This window comes from Calonectris borealis, chromosome 1 (genome assembly GCF_964195595.1).
Source record: "Calonectris borealis chromosome 1, bCalBor7.hap1.2, whole genome shotgun sequence".
Lineage (NCBI taxonomy): Eukaryota > Metazoa > Chordata > Aves > Procellariiformes > Procellariidae > Calonectris > Calonectris borealis.
In genome coordinates this window covers 196,217,565-196,235,542 of record NC_134312.1, presented here as the reverse complement: position 1 = coordinate 196,235,542, position 17,978 = coordinate 196,217,565, and the positions used below count along the sequence as shown (strand labels likewise).

The 17,978-nt window shown below is 41.3% G+C and overlaps 1 protein-coding gene across 2 annotated transcripts in view; it reads left to right on the top strand.

The window, feature by feature from the left end:
* The first annotated feature begins 492 nt into the window (after window positions 1–492).
* B3GLCT (beta 3-glucosyltransferase) overlaps window positions 493–17,978 on the top strand; it is a 71,184-nt gene continuing 53,698 nt past the window's right edge. Inside the window, exons 1-3 of one of the 2 annotated variants that reach the window (XM_075139825.1) lie at window positions 493–696; window positions 10,463–10,524; window positions 13,116–13,155. In XM_075139825.1, the coding sequence (XP_074995926.1) occupies window positions 609–696; window positions 10,463–10,524; window positions 13,116–13,155 (190 nt within the window). In that variant the 5' untranslated portion in view covers window positions 493–608. Of the gene's footprint in view, window positions 697–10,462; window positions 10,525–11,994; window positions 12,063–13,115; window positions 13,156–17,978 lie in introns of those variants that run through there. The other variant, XM_075139824.1, reaches the window with a different exon arrangement.

The following is a 17,978-nucleotide window of genomic DNA, read 5'->3' as shown; positions in this document are numbered from 1 at the left end:
ATAGGTCTAATAGCTTTTGTCTAAATTGGACAACCTAGAAACCTCATTGGAGGACTTTCAGTGGAGCTAATAATTTAGCATTAAGAATTAAAGACATTATTAATTGGTTTTGGTAACAGGTGCTGGATGATCAATGATGGTTATGGAGAGCTATGCTTATTAGGATTATTTTGGGTTGGATATTTAACCATATATAGGGCTGTAGGAGCTCCGGGTGCCCCCGGGGAGCTGACGGCCCAGGAGGGCTGGGGGCCCGCAGAGCGGCTGCCTGCCGCCGGCTTCGGGACGCGGCGGCCGCGGGCGGCGGGAGGCCGGCGCCGTCGGGAGACCGGAGCGGCGGGGAGGCACGGGGCCGCAGGGCGCCGCCTGTCCCGCTGCCGCCCGCCAGAGGGCGCCGCGGCCCCCGCTCCGCCTCCCCCTTCTCCCGGCGCTGGCGCCCGGTCTTGCCGGGCCCTGCCGGGGGAGGGAGGGGAAGAGGGCGGGCTGGCGGCGGCACCGCCACCAGCCGGAGGCCGCTCGCCCGCGCTCCTGCGGCAGAAGCGGGCAGCCGGGCGCACCGTGCCCCTCTCCTCCTCCCCCTGCTGTGCGGCTCGGCGGCCCTTGCCAAGATGTCTCGGGAGCCCGGCTGCAACCGCTGGCTCCTTTTCGCTGCGTGCGCCCACCTCTTCTTCCTTCTCCCGCCGCTCCGCACCCGGGGTGAGTGGCCGGGGGCCGGGCCGGGACGCCATGGCGAGGTGAAGGGAGGAGACCTGGGACGGTCAGCCCCTCCGCGGAGGTGGTGAGGGGGCGGAGGGCACGGGACAGAGCTGGAGAGCTTGTGGGGGCGCCGCAGCCGCCGCTGCCACTTCCTCACCCCTCTGTCCCGCCCCGCGAGGGGAAGCGGGCGGGGAGACAGGAGGTGCCCCTTCCCCGAAGTTTGTTCGTGAGCTGGGCTGGAGCGCGGACGGGGCAGCGCGGGCTCCCCTCAGCGGCCCCGGCTCTGAGGTGCTGATGACGGCCGGCGCCGGGACCGTTTCCCGCCCTCCGGGCCCCGCAGCGGTGTGTGGGGACGGGAGGGCGGCCCTCTCCCCCGGTCGAGTGCGGGGCAGGGGAAGGCCCTCGCCGTGGAAACCGGTCCTCACGGGGCCAGCCGCTCTGGTCAAGAAAATCGTCATTAAACAACTAGCTAAAACCCACTGCGAAGCTACTCGTGCTCGTGTTTGAAATATGCCTTACTGTCTGGGTGTTGCTGAGGGGAGGTGGAAAGGTAATACTGCCTTTGTCAGCATAGAGAGAAAAAAAAAATCTTAATACTATATTTTAGAGACGTTTTTAATGGGTCTAGGCAGATGGGAGAAGATTAAAAGAGAAGGGTTAGTAGTATGTCAGCAGTTGGATTGCTACAGGCTCTTGGAATTAGGAGTTGTTGCTGTGAGTGTTAGAGACAGAAATAAATGTTTACACCTGTTCCTAAATGTTTCCATCTCCGTCAGCATAGGCTTGTCAGTTTGTTCTGAGCCTTTGGATTTGATTCTCTTCCACTACTATGGCTTGTGGATCAAAATCCTGCAGGGGAAACCTGGTACAAATAAATCCTGTTTTCAGCAAAGTAAAACTGTGATATTTTGATTTTTCTCTGGTAAAACACTTTTCACCTATGCAGCTTGGTTTTTGGAGGAGTCTTAATACACTACTGCTCTTCCTAAAGCTGTATTTCATTCTTTCCAGGATGAGTAGTTTTGCTCCAGTGCTTCAGCAAGGTACTATAGCACTTGTAACCTCGAACAGATTGTAATCACAGTCAGAGAATAGCAGCTTCAATTTTCCCTGTGTGTGTATGTATATTTATTGTACATGCATACATACATAGATGCAGGTAGAAGGCAGAAATGGAAAAACTTCAGTTCTTGTGCATTTACCTCTTGTTTAGTAGGTCTCGATTAATGCTTGTATAGAATTTGTTCTGAAGCTTATTGCAGTATCATGACTTTCTTGTAGTTTTTTAAATACCCTTTTATATTAAAGTCCTTTCTTTCGTAAATACCCCATGCTTTTGAGATGGCCAGGATAGTAAGTTTGCAAAACAATCAGCTTTGCTCTTGGAAAACAGAAATGATTTGGATTGCATTTCACAGAAGAAAACAGCTTGTCTTGGTAGTTAAGTCATTTCATAAATTTCAGCTTGCAGGTGACAGCTTGCAGAATGGGAAAACATATTCAGATGATTTTGTTTGATCTAACTTCTAGACAATCAGAAGGGATAATGGTGCTGCTGCTTCTTCTACTGTTTTTCTTTGCTTGCCTTTTATAAAGATAGTGGTGTACACAGCACTCATTTAGACATTTCAGTGGTTCACAGTGGTGATTTCAGCTGCCTTCTTCCCATATATGCCATTAGCTTAAAGAAATATAGTAAAGAAATAAAACAAGTTGCTTTTATTTTATGAAAAGCTTCAGATGATGGAAATTAGCTTACATCACCCCTTCCTCTTCCTCCTCCCCTCTGCTCTATCCCCATTTTGGGTTGATAAATCTGTAAGTCTTCATTCTTAGCTGGCTAGACTGGGGTCTTTGATGCTGATAGGGTAGCAACAATGAAGAAATGTTATAAAAGCTGGCATATAAATACATGAAACTAATTTATTTTGCTTGCTAGCGCTCCCAGGCTGTCTCATTATGGAAGATCCTGTCTCTTTGACTGACAGTATCAGTGCAGATTTTCTCTGGAATCATGTCAATCCATAGAATCTTATGTTCTTTGAAAACTTGGAAGGGGAGGATACCCAACCAACACCCAACCAAAACAAAAATGGGCCTTTCACTACATTATAATTAGAAGTATAAAGAAATCCTATTTTAAATGTTTTATCTACTGTGTAGAACATAACCAGTGGCTTTTGTTATTTGAAGTGGTTATTATTAGTCATGGTTTTGCCATACGTAAGTCATAGAATCATAACATTTTTGTAGCTCATTTAAACTGACCCACAGCCCAGTGAGGTGATTGGAATGACTCTGGGGTCAGTCAGCCTTGAATCAGATGGTAAAAGAGGAAGATAACAGAAGCGTTGCCTTTCTGCCTCAAATGAATTTTGTCTGTGAAAGCAAAAGAATTAACTCCTCAGATTTTAACATGCTTTGCACTTAAAGGACATATAATTGTAAACGTTTGGAAGTTATTTACACTCCAAAGGGTAGTACTGAATAAAGGATTACTTCTACATTTATAATGTGGTATTATATCATTATATATATTTATACAGTATATTGTATTTTAATACTACAGTATTTACATCTATTTCCCTAATAGTCTGTTGACACATATTCCTGCAGTTTAGGTGCTGAACGGTGAAAATAAATGATTGAGTTTTACTTTCTAGTGTTATAAGCAAGTCTATTTACTCACCAAAATTTTAATTTCTCACTTGAGAAAAATAAATAGGAATTGAAGCTGCTTATATTACATTCTCTGATTAAATTTCCAGGTTTTGAATGGATCCAAAAATGTTGTCTAGCTTTTTCAGTGGATTCTAGTTCTGCTTTCAAAAGAAATAAAGATAAGATTGATAAAAATAAAGAGCTTTAAAGTCTCTCTAAAATTTCTTTCCTTTTCTTACTTATCTTACTCAGTTCTTGAGCATTTAGCAAAAGGAGGGGAGGACTGGCAATTGACAACGTTCATCTTCTGTCTGCTTGTGCCAAATGATGTGAATAGCTATGTGTGTTAACAAACATGCATTAAATAATGAAGTGACAAATACAAAATTATGGGTTGTATTGAAGACAGTGCCTTGCTGTATTTTTTTCTGCTTTAGATAGCTTTGTTTGTGAGAAATTGTACAGTTAATCACCCTAGCCTTTTTGGTTACTGTGGTGCCTACACGGTTCGAACTTTTACCAGCTAATCAGTTTCTTCTTGCAATATATTTTCTTTGTGGTAAATCAGTGGTCCACCTGAGGTATGCTTGCATTGCATCAAAAAACTCAAAAGGGACTAGAGGAAATTCTGGATTTAGCGAAGGTACCTCTAGCTCCAGAGACTGATGTGTCTTAGGAAGTTCTAGACTGAAAGAAATCTGTTGCAGTTGTCTGAATTAATAATGATGTTTGGACATGAAAAGTTACTGTTTTGTTATAGTAGCATCTGATAGCTCCCAGACATAGGTCATCCTTCTTTGTGCGTGTGTACTTTACACACAACAAAAAGATGTCCTTGCCGCAGAGAGTTTACAGTTTCTGCCTATGTTATACAACTGATCTGGTCATGAGCTGCATGTGTAGTTAGAATTTTTTTATCTGTGGTCCACTCCTGGGCACACCTTTTTCAGAAACCTTTTGGGAGTGAATTGCGGGTGGATGAATTAATCTTAGAGATGTCCACTTGCACACAGGCACTGTATTTCCTACCTATCCTGTGGCCCCTTTGTTGATAAGTCATATGCTAGCTAGATTTACCACGTTCTTCTCATGCCACCCTCTTCCTAGTAAATCCTTAGAAGAAGATATTTATTTCCAGGTTGAGAGATCAGGTTGCTTAGCCAGAACAGTCTTGGCATATGTTAGTAAGACTTGAATTTACCCCACAAGTGCATCCCAGTTTACTTCTGAAGACTGCTTTACTTATATCAAATTATGTGTGCATAGCAGATTTTCTAATAAGGTAGTAGAGGGGCCATGGCATATTTGTTGCTAAAATGAATTCATACAGTCTGCCTGAGTGAAAAACTTGGTTACTGTTGGGTGAAGACTCTTGAGGCTTTTTTGGGGTGTCTTAAGGGGTCTGCTAGTCTGTTTAGTTAATGGTTCTTCGGTAGTTTAAAAATAGTCTGAACAGTTCTTGTCATCATTAAAATGTATTAGCTGGAAAAAGTCTACCTGAAATATTTAATGTAAAAGATACTGAGTCATTTTAATATGTTTATTTTTTTGAAAAGAAGGGGAGGCTTCATGTCTGAAGTCACCGGGAATAAAAATAATGGTACATAGAGAGACTTTAATGTTCATCACAGATACTGGTTTGTTTAATAAATGATATGTGTGAGTGTTGAAGTTGCACTGTATGTTGGGGAGCTGCAGCAGAAGTCATTTTTAGCCAGGCATATTCAGTCTACCACTGTCCTCAACAATACAGAAAGATTGATATGGGAGATGGTCCAGGAGAGCTGTTTGATTTTCAGGGTTCACCTCCTACAAGCTCAAGAATGGTCCATCCCCACATGCAGGAAGGCAAGCAAAGATGGCAGGAGGCCCACATGCATGAACAAGGAGCTCCTGACAAAACTTGGACATAAAAAGGAAGCACACAAGAGATGGAAATAGGGTCAGGTCACCCCAAGAGTAATATGGAGACACTGCCTGAGAGTGCAGGTATGCTGTTAGGAAAGCCAGAACCCACCTGGAGTTGAATCTGGTGAGGGATTCACTTGTGGAAGGCAAGAAAAACGGCTTCTACAGGTGTGTCAGCAGCAAAAGGGAAAATGTGGGCCTGCCTCTGAATGGGGAGGGCGACTTGGTTAAAAGAAGGGTGTGGAAGAGGGTGAGGAACTCAAAACCTTCTTTGCTGTGGTCTGTACTGGTAAAACCCACCTTCAGCAATCCCAGGCTCCTGAAACTCATGGGAAAGTCTGGAGCAAGGAAGAGTTACTCTCACTGGAGGAGGACCAGTTTAGGGAACATTTAAACAAACTGGACATACAGGAGTCCATAGGACCTGATGGGAGGCACCCACAAGTGTTGATGGAGCTTTACGATGTCAATGCAAGGCCACTCTTGATAATCTTTGAAAGGTCATGGTGATTGGGGGAGATTCCTGAAGACTAGAAGAGAGCAAATGTCACCCCTGTCTTCAAGAGGGAAAGGAAGAGAATCTGGGGAAACTATAGGTTGGCCAGTGTCACCTCAATCCCTGGGAAGGTGGTGGAACAAATAATCCTGGATACCATTACCAAACAAGGCAGGACAAGACAAACATACAAAGGACAAGAAGGTAACTGGGAGAAGTCAGCATGTTTTTATGAAGGGGCAATCATGCTTGACCAACCCAAAAGACGACTGTGATGAGATGACTGCCTTCATGAGTGTGGGGAAAACAGTGGATGTTGTTTATCTCAACTTTAGCAAGGAGTTCAGTACTGTCTCCTATAATGTCATAAACAAACTGTTGAAGTATGGGCTAGATATGTGGACAGTGAGGTGGATAGAAAACTGCCTGACTTGCTGGGCTCAGGGGCTCTGATCAGTGGCATGGTGCACTCCAGGGGTTGATAATGGCTCCAGAGGTGTTTAGCCTTTTCATTAATGACCTGGACAATGGGACAAAGTGCACCCTCAGCAAGTATGCAGAGGGTACAAAATGGGCAGGAGGGGTTGATGCACCAGCTGGTTGTGCTGCCATTCAGAGGGACCTTAGCGGGCTGGAGAAATGGGCAAATGGGAAACTTGGAAAACCAAGTTCAACGAAGGGAAATGCCAAGTGCTGTCCCTGGCGAGGAGTCACCCCCCATGCACCAGTGAACACTGGGGGCACACTCTCTGGAAAGCAGCTTTGCAGGGTCCTGGTGGGCAACAAACTGACCATGAGCCAGCAGTGTGCCATTGTGGCAAAGATGGCCAGCAGCCTCCTGGGCTGCATTAGGAAGTGTTTCCAGCAGGTCAAGGGAGGTGATCTGCTTAGCACTGGTGAGACACACCTGGGATGCTGTGTCCCAGGTCTGGGCTCCCCAGTACAAGAGAGACAGGGACATACTGGAGTGAGCCCAGAAAAGGACCATGAAGATTATTAATAGATCAGAGTACCTGACATATGAGGAGAGGCTGAAGGAGCTGGGGCTGTTCAGCCTGGAGAAGAGAAGGTTCAGGGAGGATCTTGCCAACATGTGTAAATACCTGATGGGGGGCAATAAAGAAGATAGGGCCAGACTCTCTGGTGCCTAACAGAACATGAGGTAGTGGGCACAAACTGAAATACAGGAAATTCCGTTTAAATGTAAGAAATACTTTTTTTTTTTTTTTTTTTTTTTTTTTTTTTTTTACTCTAAGAGTGGTTGAATGCTGGAAGAGGTTGCTCGGAGAGTTTGTGGAGTCTCTGTCCTAGGAAACGCTCAAAACCTGACTAGACAAGGTGCTCAGTGTCCTGCTCGGGACGGGGGGGGTTGGACTAGATGATTTTCAGGGGTCCTTTCCAACCTCAACAATTCTTTCATTCTGTAATACGAAGGTGAAGTAAGTTGTTAAAATAGTTCCCTGAAGAGCTTTATCTGTGCTCTCAAAGGCATAGTATGAAATAGGTCTTTTTTTTTTTTACAGGTTATCTGAGTATTGTTTGATTTGTTTCAAGGATTACGTGCATTAATATTTTATAAATCTTAGAAGCATGGGTTATTGAATGTTATGGTGAGAGGGGCAGCATCTCTTGTCAATCACAGTTGTTTCAGGTCTCACGTGCGCCATTCCTCAGCTGCACATTAAAAACTGAAAGTCAAGAAAATTCTGCTTGCATTCAGTTTTGCGAATAAGCCGAATTTATGAGGTGATACTTCTTCAGGTTAATAGTATATAATTAATACATTTTGTGGAATAAAGGTGTTTTGTGTTGATCTTGTAATTAGGATCATGTCAAGTAGAAGATGTGGATCTGTTTTTTGTAGGGGAAGATATTCCTTATCTGGAGCTTTAAGTACTGTTATGTTGAAAGAGAAGGAGGAAAATAATCAGAACATGCTGTCAGCAAGGGATATAATATAATTGATGAAATTTGGTCTCCAGTTGAAAGAGCATAGGGATATAGGTAATCAGAGATGGAGCACCACAGGCTTTGGACAACCTTGTCTTCTTGCTATCCTACATTCCAGGTTTCTAGCGTGTCAAAGGAATTGACAGGTGCTAGCAATTTGAAATCAATTTCAAGCAATAAATAACTTAAACTTGCAGTGAGACACTCCACTTGAATCTGTTGAGGGTTTTTTTTTCCACCCCAGTTTTTAAGAAAACCATCTATTTGACCATGATTTCCCCCTGAGCTGGAAGACATGGACGACGAGCAGGATAAACCCCCCATTATTCAAGAGGATGAAGTTAATGACCTGCTATGCCACCTGGACGTTCACAAGTCTATGGGGCCGGATGGGATCCACCGAGGGTACTGAGGGAGCTGGCGGAGGAGCTTGCCGAGCCGCTCTCCATCATTTACCAGCAGTCCTGGTTAACTGGGGAGGTCCCGGACGACTGGAGGCTTGCCAATGTGACGCCCATCTACAAGAAGGGCCAGAGGGAGGATCCGGGGAACTACAGGCCGGTCAGCCTGACCTCGGTGCCGGGGAAGATCATGGAGCGGTTCGTTTTGAGGGTGCTCACGAGCCATGTGCGGGACAACCAGGGGATCAGGCCCAGCCAGCACGGGTTCATGGAAGGCAGGTCCTGCTTGACCAACCTGATCTCCTTCTATGACCAGGTGACCCGCCTAGTGGATGAGGGAAAGGCAGTGGATGTGATCTACTTGGACTTCAGTAAGGCCTTTGACACTGTCTCCCACAGCATTCTCCTAGAGAAGCTGGCGGCTCACGGCCTAGACAGGTACACTCTTCACTGGGTAAAAAACTGGCTGGACGGCCGAGCCCAGAGAGTTGTGGTCAACGGAGTTAAATCCAGTTGGCGGCCGGTCACGAGCGGTGTTCCCCAGGGCTCAGTACTGGGACCGGTCCTGTTCAATATCTTTATCAACGATCTGGACGAGGGGATCGAGTGCTCCCTCGGTAAGTTTGGAGACGACACCAAGTTGGGTGGGAGTGTTGATCTGCTGGAGGGTAGGAAGGCTCTGCAGAGGGACCTGGACAGGCTGGATCGATGGGCCGAGGCCAACTGTATGAGGTTCAACAAGGCCAAGTGCCGGGTCCTGCACTTCGGCCACAACAACCCCATGCAACGCTACAGGCTTGGGGAAGAGTGGCTGGAAAGCTGCCCGGAGGAAAAGGACCTGGGGGTGCTGGTCGACAGCCGGCTGAACATGAGCCGGCAGTGTGCTCAGGTGGCCAAGAAGGCCAACGGCATCCTGGCCTGTATCAGAAATAGTGTGGCCAGCAGGAGCAGGGAGGCGATCGTGCCCCTGTACTCGGCACTGGTGAGGCCGCACCTCGAATACTGTGTTCAGTTTTGGGCCCCTCACTACAAGAAGGACATGGAGGTGCTGGAGCGTGTCCAGAGGAGGGCAACGAAGCTGGTGAAGGGCCTGGAGCACAAGTCTTATGAGGAGCGGCTGAGGGACCTCGGGTTGTTTAGCCTGGAGAAGAGGAGGCTGAGGGGAGACCTCATCGCGCTCTACAACTACCTGAAAGGAGGTTGTAGCGAGGTGGGTGTTGGTCTCTTCTGCCAAGTAACTAGCGATAGGACAAGAGGAAATGGCCTCAAGTTGCACCAAGGGAGGTTTAGATTGAACATTAGGAGAAATTTCTTTACTGAAAGAGTGGTCAGGCCTTGGAACAGGCTGCCCAGGGAAGTGGTGGAGTCACCATCCCTGGAAGTATTTAAAAGACGTGTAGATGAGGCCCTTAGGGACATGGTGTAGTGGGCATGGTGGTGTTGGGTTGACGGTTGGACACAATGATCTTAGAAGTCCTTTCCAACCTGTATGATTCTATGATTCTATGATTCTATGATTCTATGATGAGTAGTATCTTGAGTTCCTTCCAAATTATAGCAATTTACTTTCATTTGCATCTCTTTAGTACCTTTAAGAAAAAGACTCCTTATGAAGAGTCTTAGCAAAGCTTTTTTATGTTAAATGGAACTACTTTTACAAATGGTAAAGCTGAGACAAATTGATTAGATGACTATATCAACAAGAAAAAAAAACAACCCTTTTTTATGATTATTTTTCTAATACAAATCAGAAGTGTATGCGTAGGATGGTGTCAGTATAAAAGGTTTAAGATAATGCTAGGTCTGTGCAAATTAGCTCTTTGGGGTCTCTGTTCTTTTTGTAAATGTTTATTTGGGTCTCATACATTAACAAGTTTGACTGTTGTTCAAAGATGGCATTCAAAGCGTATGACAGCCATCTTCAAGTTTGATAGAAATTTCTGTCCGCTGCTGTCAGTTTCTGTGGTTCCAAGTGAAGCTTTGGTAATCCACACTTGAACCTAAAGTTAGCATGGAATGCAGGTTTCCCATGTGATAGCACATTATGCTATTGTCAAATGAACTACTGGACTGAACAGATTTGATTTTTTTTTTTTTTTAAATGGGATTTATTTGCCTTGAAGCCAAGATAAATTGGCTTCACATCAAAGAGTGATCTTTTCAGCGATGTACAGGAATAGAATTGTCAGGCAGCAAATGTATAAATTCTGTAAGAACGGACTGTTTTATGTTCATAAAGATTATCACCAATATAGTATCATTTAATGTGAAAATCTATCTAAATGGTTTTTTTCTTTTGCTGCGGAAAGTGAGCTCCTATAATATGAAAAAAGCCTGCTTTTTCTTTCAGCTTTTGCTGTGAGTGTAGTTCCTGAAGATGCAGAAGATGAGACTGAACTACCAGTGCTGCAGGTAATAAATTTTAATTGCCAGAGCAGGTGCTTTTTACAGACATTATAAAATCATCTAGAAGAGACCAGAGCAGAAAACCTAACATCTGTGACATTGATTACTTTGGTCATTGACTTCAGTGGTACTAAATGTCATATGATGTCTTTCTGTTCTGTGTGGCATATAAGAGACCTTTAATGGGACACAAGTTGAACGTAACACTACTCTACTAGAATTACTAGGATCTTACTTTATCCTATGGATTCTTAGAATTACTAGAATAAACTTATACTTAGCACTTTTGATTTCGTTCTTACGCTGGATTTTCTGACTTATATTGACATTTGTATTAAGAGAAGTAGAAAACAATTTGTTTTCTTTTTTCCAGGATCAGCTGAAGAGCGCATTAGAAACTTATAGTAAAAAAAAACTTGGCAATTTTGCATAGCTTCTACAAGTTGATAGTATTATTGCTGTCGAGAATAGTTTTTGAGTATATAACCTTTATTAGTTCAGAGACAGGTTTTCCTTTCTTCTTGGTTTTGTTAAATATATAATACATTGAGAGGGAAATGGCTGCCTCTCTGCTAAATTAGCATTATTACATATTGCTACCCAAGTCATGGCTCAAGTAAAGCTTGTATATGAAATTTCAAATTAACAGCTTAGAAGAACTTATGATCAGAGCTAGCCCTACCGTTAAATAGTGTAATGGGTGTTCGGTGTATATGCATATGTCCTTTAACAGACTTCTGTCTACCATTTTTTTATATGTATATATTGGTAACAGATATTTGTGTATATATAAAAGAGATTTAAGGGAGGACAATCAAATAAAAGTACTGGAATGAATCAAGAGAGAGAATCTATGACTGCCATTTAGATCTAGTGATCTTGCATCAAATGCAATGGAAGTATGGTCAGAGATATATGTTTCCAAATAATTTTTGGGTTTGGTAATGATTGCTATATCTACAGTAACTTTCATAAATGAAAAAGATCCCTGTTGCAAACTGCTGATCTGCTGCAGTGTATCTGGGAGACTAGGTAATGTCATTCCGTTTTCATTACTTATAAGTTGCTGTTTGTCAAATTCCATTACTGTCTCAATCCAGCTGTTTAATGTTATCATTTTTATATAGGATATAATTTATGAAGGCTTTCCTACTATTTTAGAGTTTCAAAACCTTCCCTCAGATGAAGTCAGAGGTGCCTCCTAGGATGACTCTTCAGGCCATAACATATACTTTTTTGTTAGCATAGAAAATTAGTCTTCCCATGTTGTTTATGATATAGGTTAACTTAGAATGTGGTGTATATTACGCTGTAAGATGGCAGTACTGTGTGTAGTCATCAAAATAACTTAGTCTTATAAGAATTTTTTTAAACTTTATTGACCCAGTCAGCAAAAAAGGGTCATAAGCATGGATGCAACGCAGTCATTCTTGAAAAAGTTTTACAGATGGAAGCTTTTTCTTTTCCTTTTCCAAGGAAGTTGGAGCTTATGCATTTCATTGTAAAGGTCAGACCTGGACAGAGGGAGCGATCATCTGATGCAAGTAGGATTAAAAGGATTAGATGGATATGATATTTAAAAAAAAAAAGGGGGGAGAGGGGGAAAAATGTGTGTATAAATAGGAATTAAGTCACAAGGGTAAGAAAACTATATATGAGCTTATTACTGAGGAGTGCCTTGTATGGCATTTCTATCTGAAGGTCTTAAAACACTTGAACCAAGATAAATCCTGCAACATCCTTATGCAATCAGTAAAGATGATCTTGATTTTACATGTGGAGAAACCAAAGCACTGAGATGCTGTTACCTGAGAGAAATTGTGCAATAAATGAAGGCTCTGTTTTCCTTCCTACAATTTTTGTAGGAAGCGCAGAGCTGTTTCTTCAGTCCTATCTCTACCAGTCAGCAGTTCTTAAACAACACCTTTCCACCCAGCCTCTGTCATTTAGAAGCAATTGAATATGCTCCTAAGATATTTTTATGTTTCCTGGTTAACGATGCAAATGCAATGTCACTGTTGTCTGTTCCTCAGCACTCTTAAAATTCCATGACAAATGTATGTGATACCTGAGTAAATCCCAGTAAAGTCAACAACCTTTTGTATTTATTTGTCTTGGTATAAATTGCTTTTGAGTCTTCCTTTAAGAAGTGTGTTTCAATAGATCCTTTCAATAGTGTGTTGGGTTTTTTTTACACACTGAACAGGTTGTGTTTGTGTTATAGAGTTCCATATTCCAACCTTTGTGCTCAGGAGATACATATTAAAAAAAAAAAAAAAAAAGACATTGCTAGTATTAACTTAAAGAGCTCTGGTATAAATTGAGTCATGGAAAAGCATTCTCTCTTGGTTTTTTTTCTTTTTATTCTTTTACTGTATTGTCTAAATAATAGTATACAAACACAGTAGTATACAAACAAGAATATCTCTTTCAATTCTTGATGATGAAAAACTTTTTACTTTAGTTTTTTTCTTAGTTCTTGAGTTAAAACCTTTATGTATGCATTTACAATCTGATGAATGCTTTGACTCCCTGTGTCCCTCTATAGAAATATTTGAGTTTTTGCCTGTATCCTTATTTTGCTTCCTTTCTTCTAGAAGTCTGAAAAAAGTGGAACAATTAGTAAGATAAGCAGAGGTAAGTACTGTATAGTCTGTATTTGTTTTCACTTGTGGCTGCCTTTTTAGTATAAATAAAATGCAGTTATGCTTTGAGAAGTGACTGTGTGAACGGTGCCTAAGTGCTCAACAGCATTGTTAGTTAATTGCCAGTTCCCAAATACTTTGTATTTTTTTCCTTTGCTCATGTAGTCTCATCAAACAGAAGCTTCTCGATGTTTGTTTGTATTTGCAATTCTTGTAGTTAAGTGTTTTTCTGAAAATGTGCGCTTGCACTATGAAACTGATGCATTGCTTTTTGTAGTACACAGTATTTTAAAACCAAATTTCATGATACTTAGTAGCAGTTCCTGTAAAAATTTAACATGAAACTGAATTTTACCGTTCTGCTAGGCTCTCATGAAACTTGTAATAACTAGGATTATTATAAATTACTTGTAACAACTTGTAATAACTTTGTAATATCTGGAAACAAGTCTTTAAGAAACATGTCAAGTATTAGTAGGATACTGAGTGGTAAAATACATTTTTACTGGACATGTGAGATAAATCACGAGAATAAAAATTCTGCAAGCTTTTGCCTTTTCTGAAAACAAGTCTGATGTCCTTCCAGCAGAAAGTTTACAGACTTGAGATAAGGACTTGCAATCTCTGCACTGTAACGCAGTGCTGCCTCTGCTATACTATAGCAGTTCAATTCTTAAAGCAGCTTGGACTGTTATGGTACATCTCACTCTTCTAAACCCTGAGCACTTGGGTCTGCTTGTTCTAAAAAGAGCCAGCTTGACAATGTCTTTGTTGCAGCAGTTTCTGAGTAGTTGTGAGTTCATTCTGACATCAAAGCTGAACACTGGGAAGACCTAGCATGCTTTTAGGGATTTGCTAACAGAACTCTGAATGGTGCTGAGAAGATCTGGTTTTTGTTTGTTTGTTGGCTTTTTTTGGACTTAGTTGCAAGCTCTGTCCCTAACACTGACAACCGCTTCTGTGGAAAATTATTGAGTCCATTGTCCCATTAATCTCCCGTTTTACCATTTGAAAGGTCAGGACCTTTCTATAGAAGCTTTATTACTCTGTTTCCCTCTTCAGCCACCCTTATCTGGTGTCAAAGAAAGTCCGTTTCCTCTTTGTGTTCTTTCATCCCTTTCTGTGGAATCTCATAGCACAGCCAGATGCTGGTTGCTGCGTTTATCATTCCCAGCAGACCTGCTGTGTCTCACTTCATAAAACACCTAGGGAGGCATTGACAGACTTTTTTTTGGCTTTTGACAGTGCTCAGTTTTCTTAAGTTTTAATATAATCTCATTACTTAGGAAAGTTATATTTAGGAACGTTACAATGGTACATTAGTGATGTAACTACCATCTGTCATCTATTGTTTGTTTCAATAGGAAAGCACTTTAAAGCAGACAAACAAAAGTATTTTATGCAGCAGGTAGCAAAATTTAGAAACTTGCTGCCGCAGGAGGTAGTGGAAGCAGACCATACCAGCAGTTTCAAGAGGGAACAAGTCCATAAATGTATGGTAAGATAAATAGGCAGCAATGTGTCTTCTGGCATTTCCTAATACAATAGTTGAGGATGCTGTTAGAGTGTGAGGAGCACTGGAGAAAGTGAGTGTCTTGTGGTGTCCCTAAATAGTGTTTCCTATTGCTACTGTTAAAGACAATATGCTGGACTAGATGGACCATTGATCTGTTGTAATACGTCATTTCTTGTGTCCTCTGTCTTTTTTTTTAAACAAGATTCTGCTTCTCCTTAAGAAAGATTTTTTTTTTTTTTTTAAAGTCTCTTTTAACCCATTTCTGTGGGTAAAATCAAGGAAAGGCTTGAAACAGAGAATGAAGTTCTTGATGGTTCTTAGTTCCTGTGATTTTTTCATTCTTCTTTTTCAAACTGTTATACAAGAAAATTCTTTTTCCTTTATAAATAACCTGTACCTTTGTAACAAGGAAGCAGAGTTACCATTTGTAGTTTTACTTTTAGAGTTTTAAGGGATCTTTTTAAGTGTCCTTAGCCAAGCCTTTGAAGACAGGTATCAACATCTTGATATCCTAGTCACTGGGAAGACAAGTGTAATACAGAGAAGACTGAACTTCATGTTCTCATGGTCGCTTTGTCTACCCAGAATGTGTTGTAGCTTTCTGAATTGGCTGGTGTGCAAAGAGTTTCATGCATGGATGTGTTATAGTCCAGCCAAAAGGTCAGTGATGTGACTTACCAATGTTGGGTCATCATTGCCACGCCATGGCAAAAAGTCTTGCCCTTCAGGTGAATGTACAGGTACTCTGTTGGTGGGTGTATTTTTACCCAGGTGGTAGGCCATATTGCTTACCAACAGTATTTTCAGCTTTTAGAATATTTGAATAACAAAAGCAAATCTCTTCTTGAAATGAGGCACTGGCTATTTCAGGCTAGTGTACAATGATTTCACCTTCTTTGGAAACTCAAAGAGGCATTGAGCTTGGGAGCATGAGTTCTCTAGATTCCTTCTGCAGTCTGTGGGAAGAGAGGGGCACTTCCAGAGACTGAGATCCAAGGTAGGGTCATTCTTTCTGGAGATATTTTTCTCACCACAAGAGTATCTACTAGCTTTTGGCTGCGGGGTGAGAGGGTATTTGGTTTGGGTTTTTTCTTTTTTTTTTTTTTAATGTGTGTGTTAAATGAGAGAAGAAGAATGAAGTAGTTTTGAGCCTTTTTTGTCTTGGATTTGATTCTTACAAATATGGTGATACTTCCTGTGATCTGCAAATACGTGCAATATTCTGAAAGCATCAAAAGTATTTTTTGGAGTTATATCTTTTTAATATCCTGCCTGGCGTAGTTCTGCATTTTATCTAGCCTCTTTAGGAATTAGTGAGGGAAGTTTGGGTGGAAAGGTGAGAACAACATGCAAGGTTTAAAGAAGTTTTTTCTTTAGTATCAGAGCAAATGCGTAGGTGATGAACTTTTTTTTTTTTTTTGGTTGAGTTCCTGTTAAGACACATCACGTGTTCTGAAGTGGTAAGCAACATACTTTATGTATTACAAAACTATGAAAGGATGTGCAGTTTGAGAACAACTGGATACTATTATTTCTAATTTCAACGAGTGTACTAAAAATGTGCATTTGGAATTAATTTTAAAGGATTTTTTTGGATGTTACTAAGGCAAGTAGTTTAGTAAAATTCAGGAAATAGAAATATCGGAAATACTCAAACTGTTGAGAGAGTGTTTGAAGTTAGGATGGCTTTCAGTTCTCATGCTGCAGGCCATAAACAGATAATCAGTCATTGCCATGCTTATTGCATATATGATAAACAATTAAGTATGCACACACAGATGAGATTGTGTGTCTATATCTATCTATATATATGTATACACTGCCTTTAATCCAGAAAGATACCAATAACTTTTATATAAACACATTTACAAATTATTGTTCTTAGCGTGAGAAAAGACTTGTCTCTACTTTTAACTGTGGAAGCTTTATACTAAGCTCCAATAATTTGCTCAAAATATAAAAACTAAAAGATCTTGATCTGGAGTTTCAGGTTGATTTTACAATTGGCATAAAAGGAGGGGAAGGCCTATAGAATATGCAAGTGGTCTAATTTTTTTAAACCCAAATTGGAAGCTGAGTTTTCTGACCTACACAGTAGAGTCTCTGGCTTGTGAGTTAAGGTACCATTGCTTCTGCAGTTTAGTTTTTGTCTGACTAAATAATGAGACATTTTGTACTTTCTCACTGGAAGGAAAACCCTGTTTTCGTTGTACAAATACTCCATTTAGCCTTAAACAAATTAATTTTGTTTCCATCATCTCTTAGGAAAGAAAAACCCAGAGAAAAAGGAACTAGATTTAAGCACCATTGACAGAGCTGCAAAGATGTCAGTGGCACTCTTCTACCTATTAGAGGCCAGTGGTTAGACTGCATCCTAGTTGTTTTAAAGTCACAATTGTAATTTTTGCGGAAGTGGTTTGGACCATATCACACACACTCCAGGAAGTATATAAATCATCATGGAATTCTGTCTTTTCTGTTAATGCCTATTCTACCTTTTTATTGATGTGTCAGCAAGTCAGAGACATGGTTCTAGATGCCCACTGTTTCAGGAGAGTTAGGTTATTAGCTCAGGAGCCATTTTCACTCTTCTCCATTTCTAGAACAATAGGAGAGAATGGGGAAGACCCACCTCAGAATATACTTGCAGCCTGGAAATTAAGACTGACTTGGAACACCTACATTCAGGCCCAAACTGCCTCACAGATGAGAATTTGTGTTTCTTGCATCCTGAGTGAATGCTTTAACATCTGGCTAGCAGAGGAAGGCTTGCAGGCAACATCATCACCTCATGTTCTTCTAGGAGCTCTTTTACTCTTTTTTTTTGGGGGGGCGGGGCCCTGAAATGTTTGTTTAAAATTTTTCAGTAGCTTTGAGTTGACTAAAACAGCCTTTTGCGGTGAATAAACTTTGCAAAAAAAAAAAAAAAAAATCATGCAAGTAGTTCATTCGTGCTGGTCATTATACTGCAATGCTTATCTTCCAAATAGCAGTATTTCCTCATTACCATCTTTTGAATTGATTTAGTGATAATTCCTAAGGAGGCGTATTTTGTATATGGACATTGTATACATGCTAAAACACACATTACCGTTAATGGCTTGTTAAAAGTTTTTTAAGGCTTCATTCTGTTTAGCAATGAAACATGGTTGTGATGAGACTCAGGATGTTTCAGCATTCCTGTTTCCCAATTTTTTTTTTTTTTTTTTTTTTCTGTGAACTTGCAGTATCTTTCCAATCAATAAGCATTTGAGATTGTTGAAGATATTTTCCAGATATGGAAATGTCTTAGGGAAATA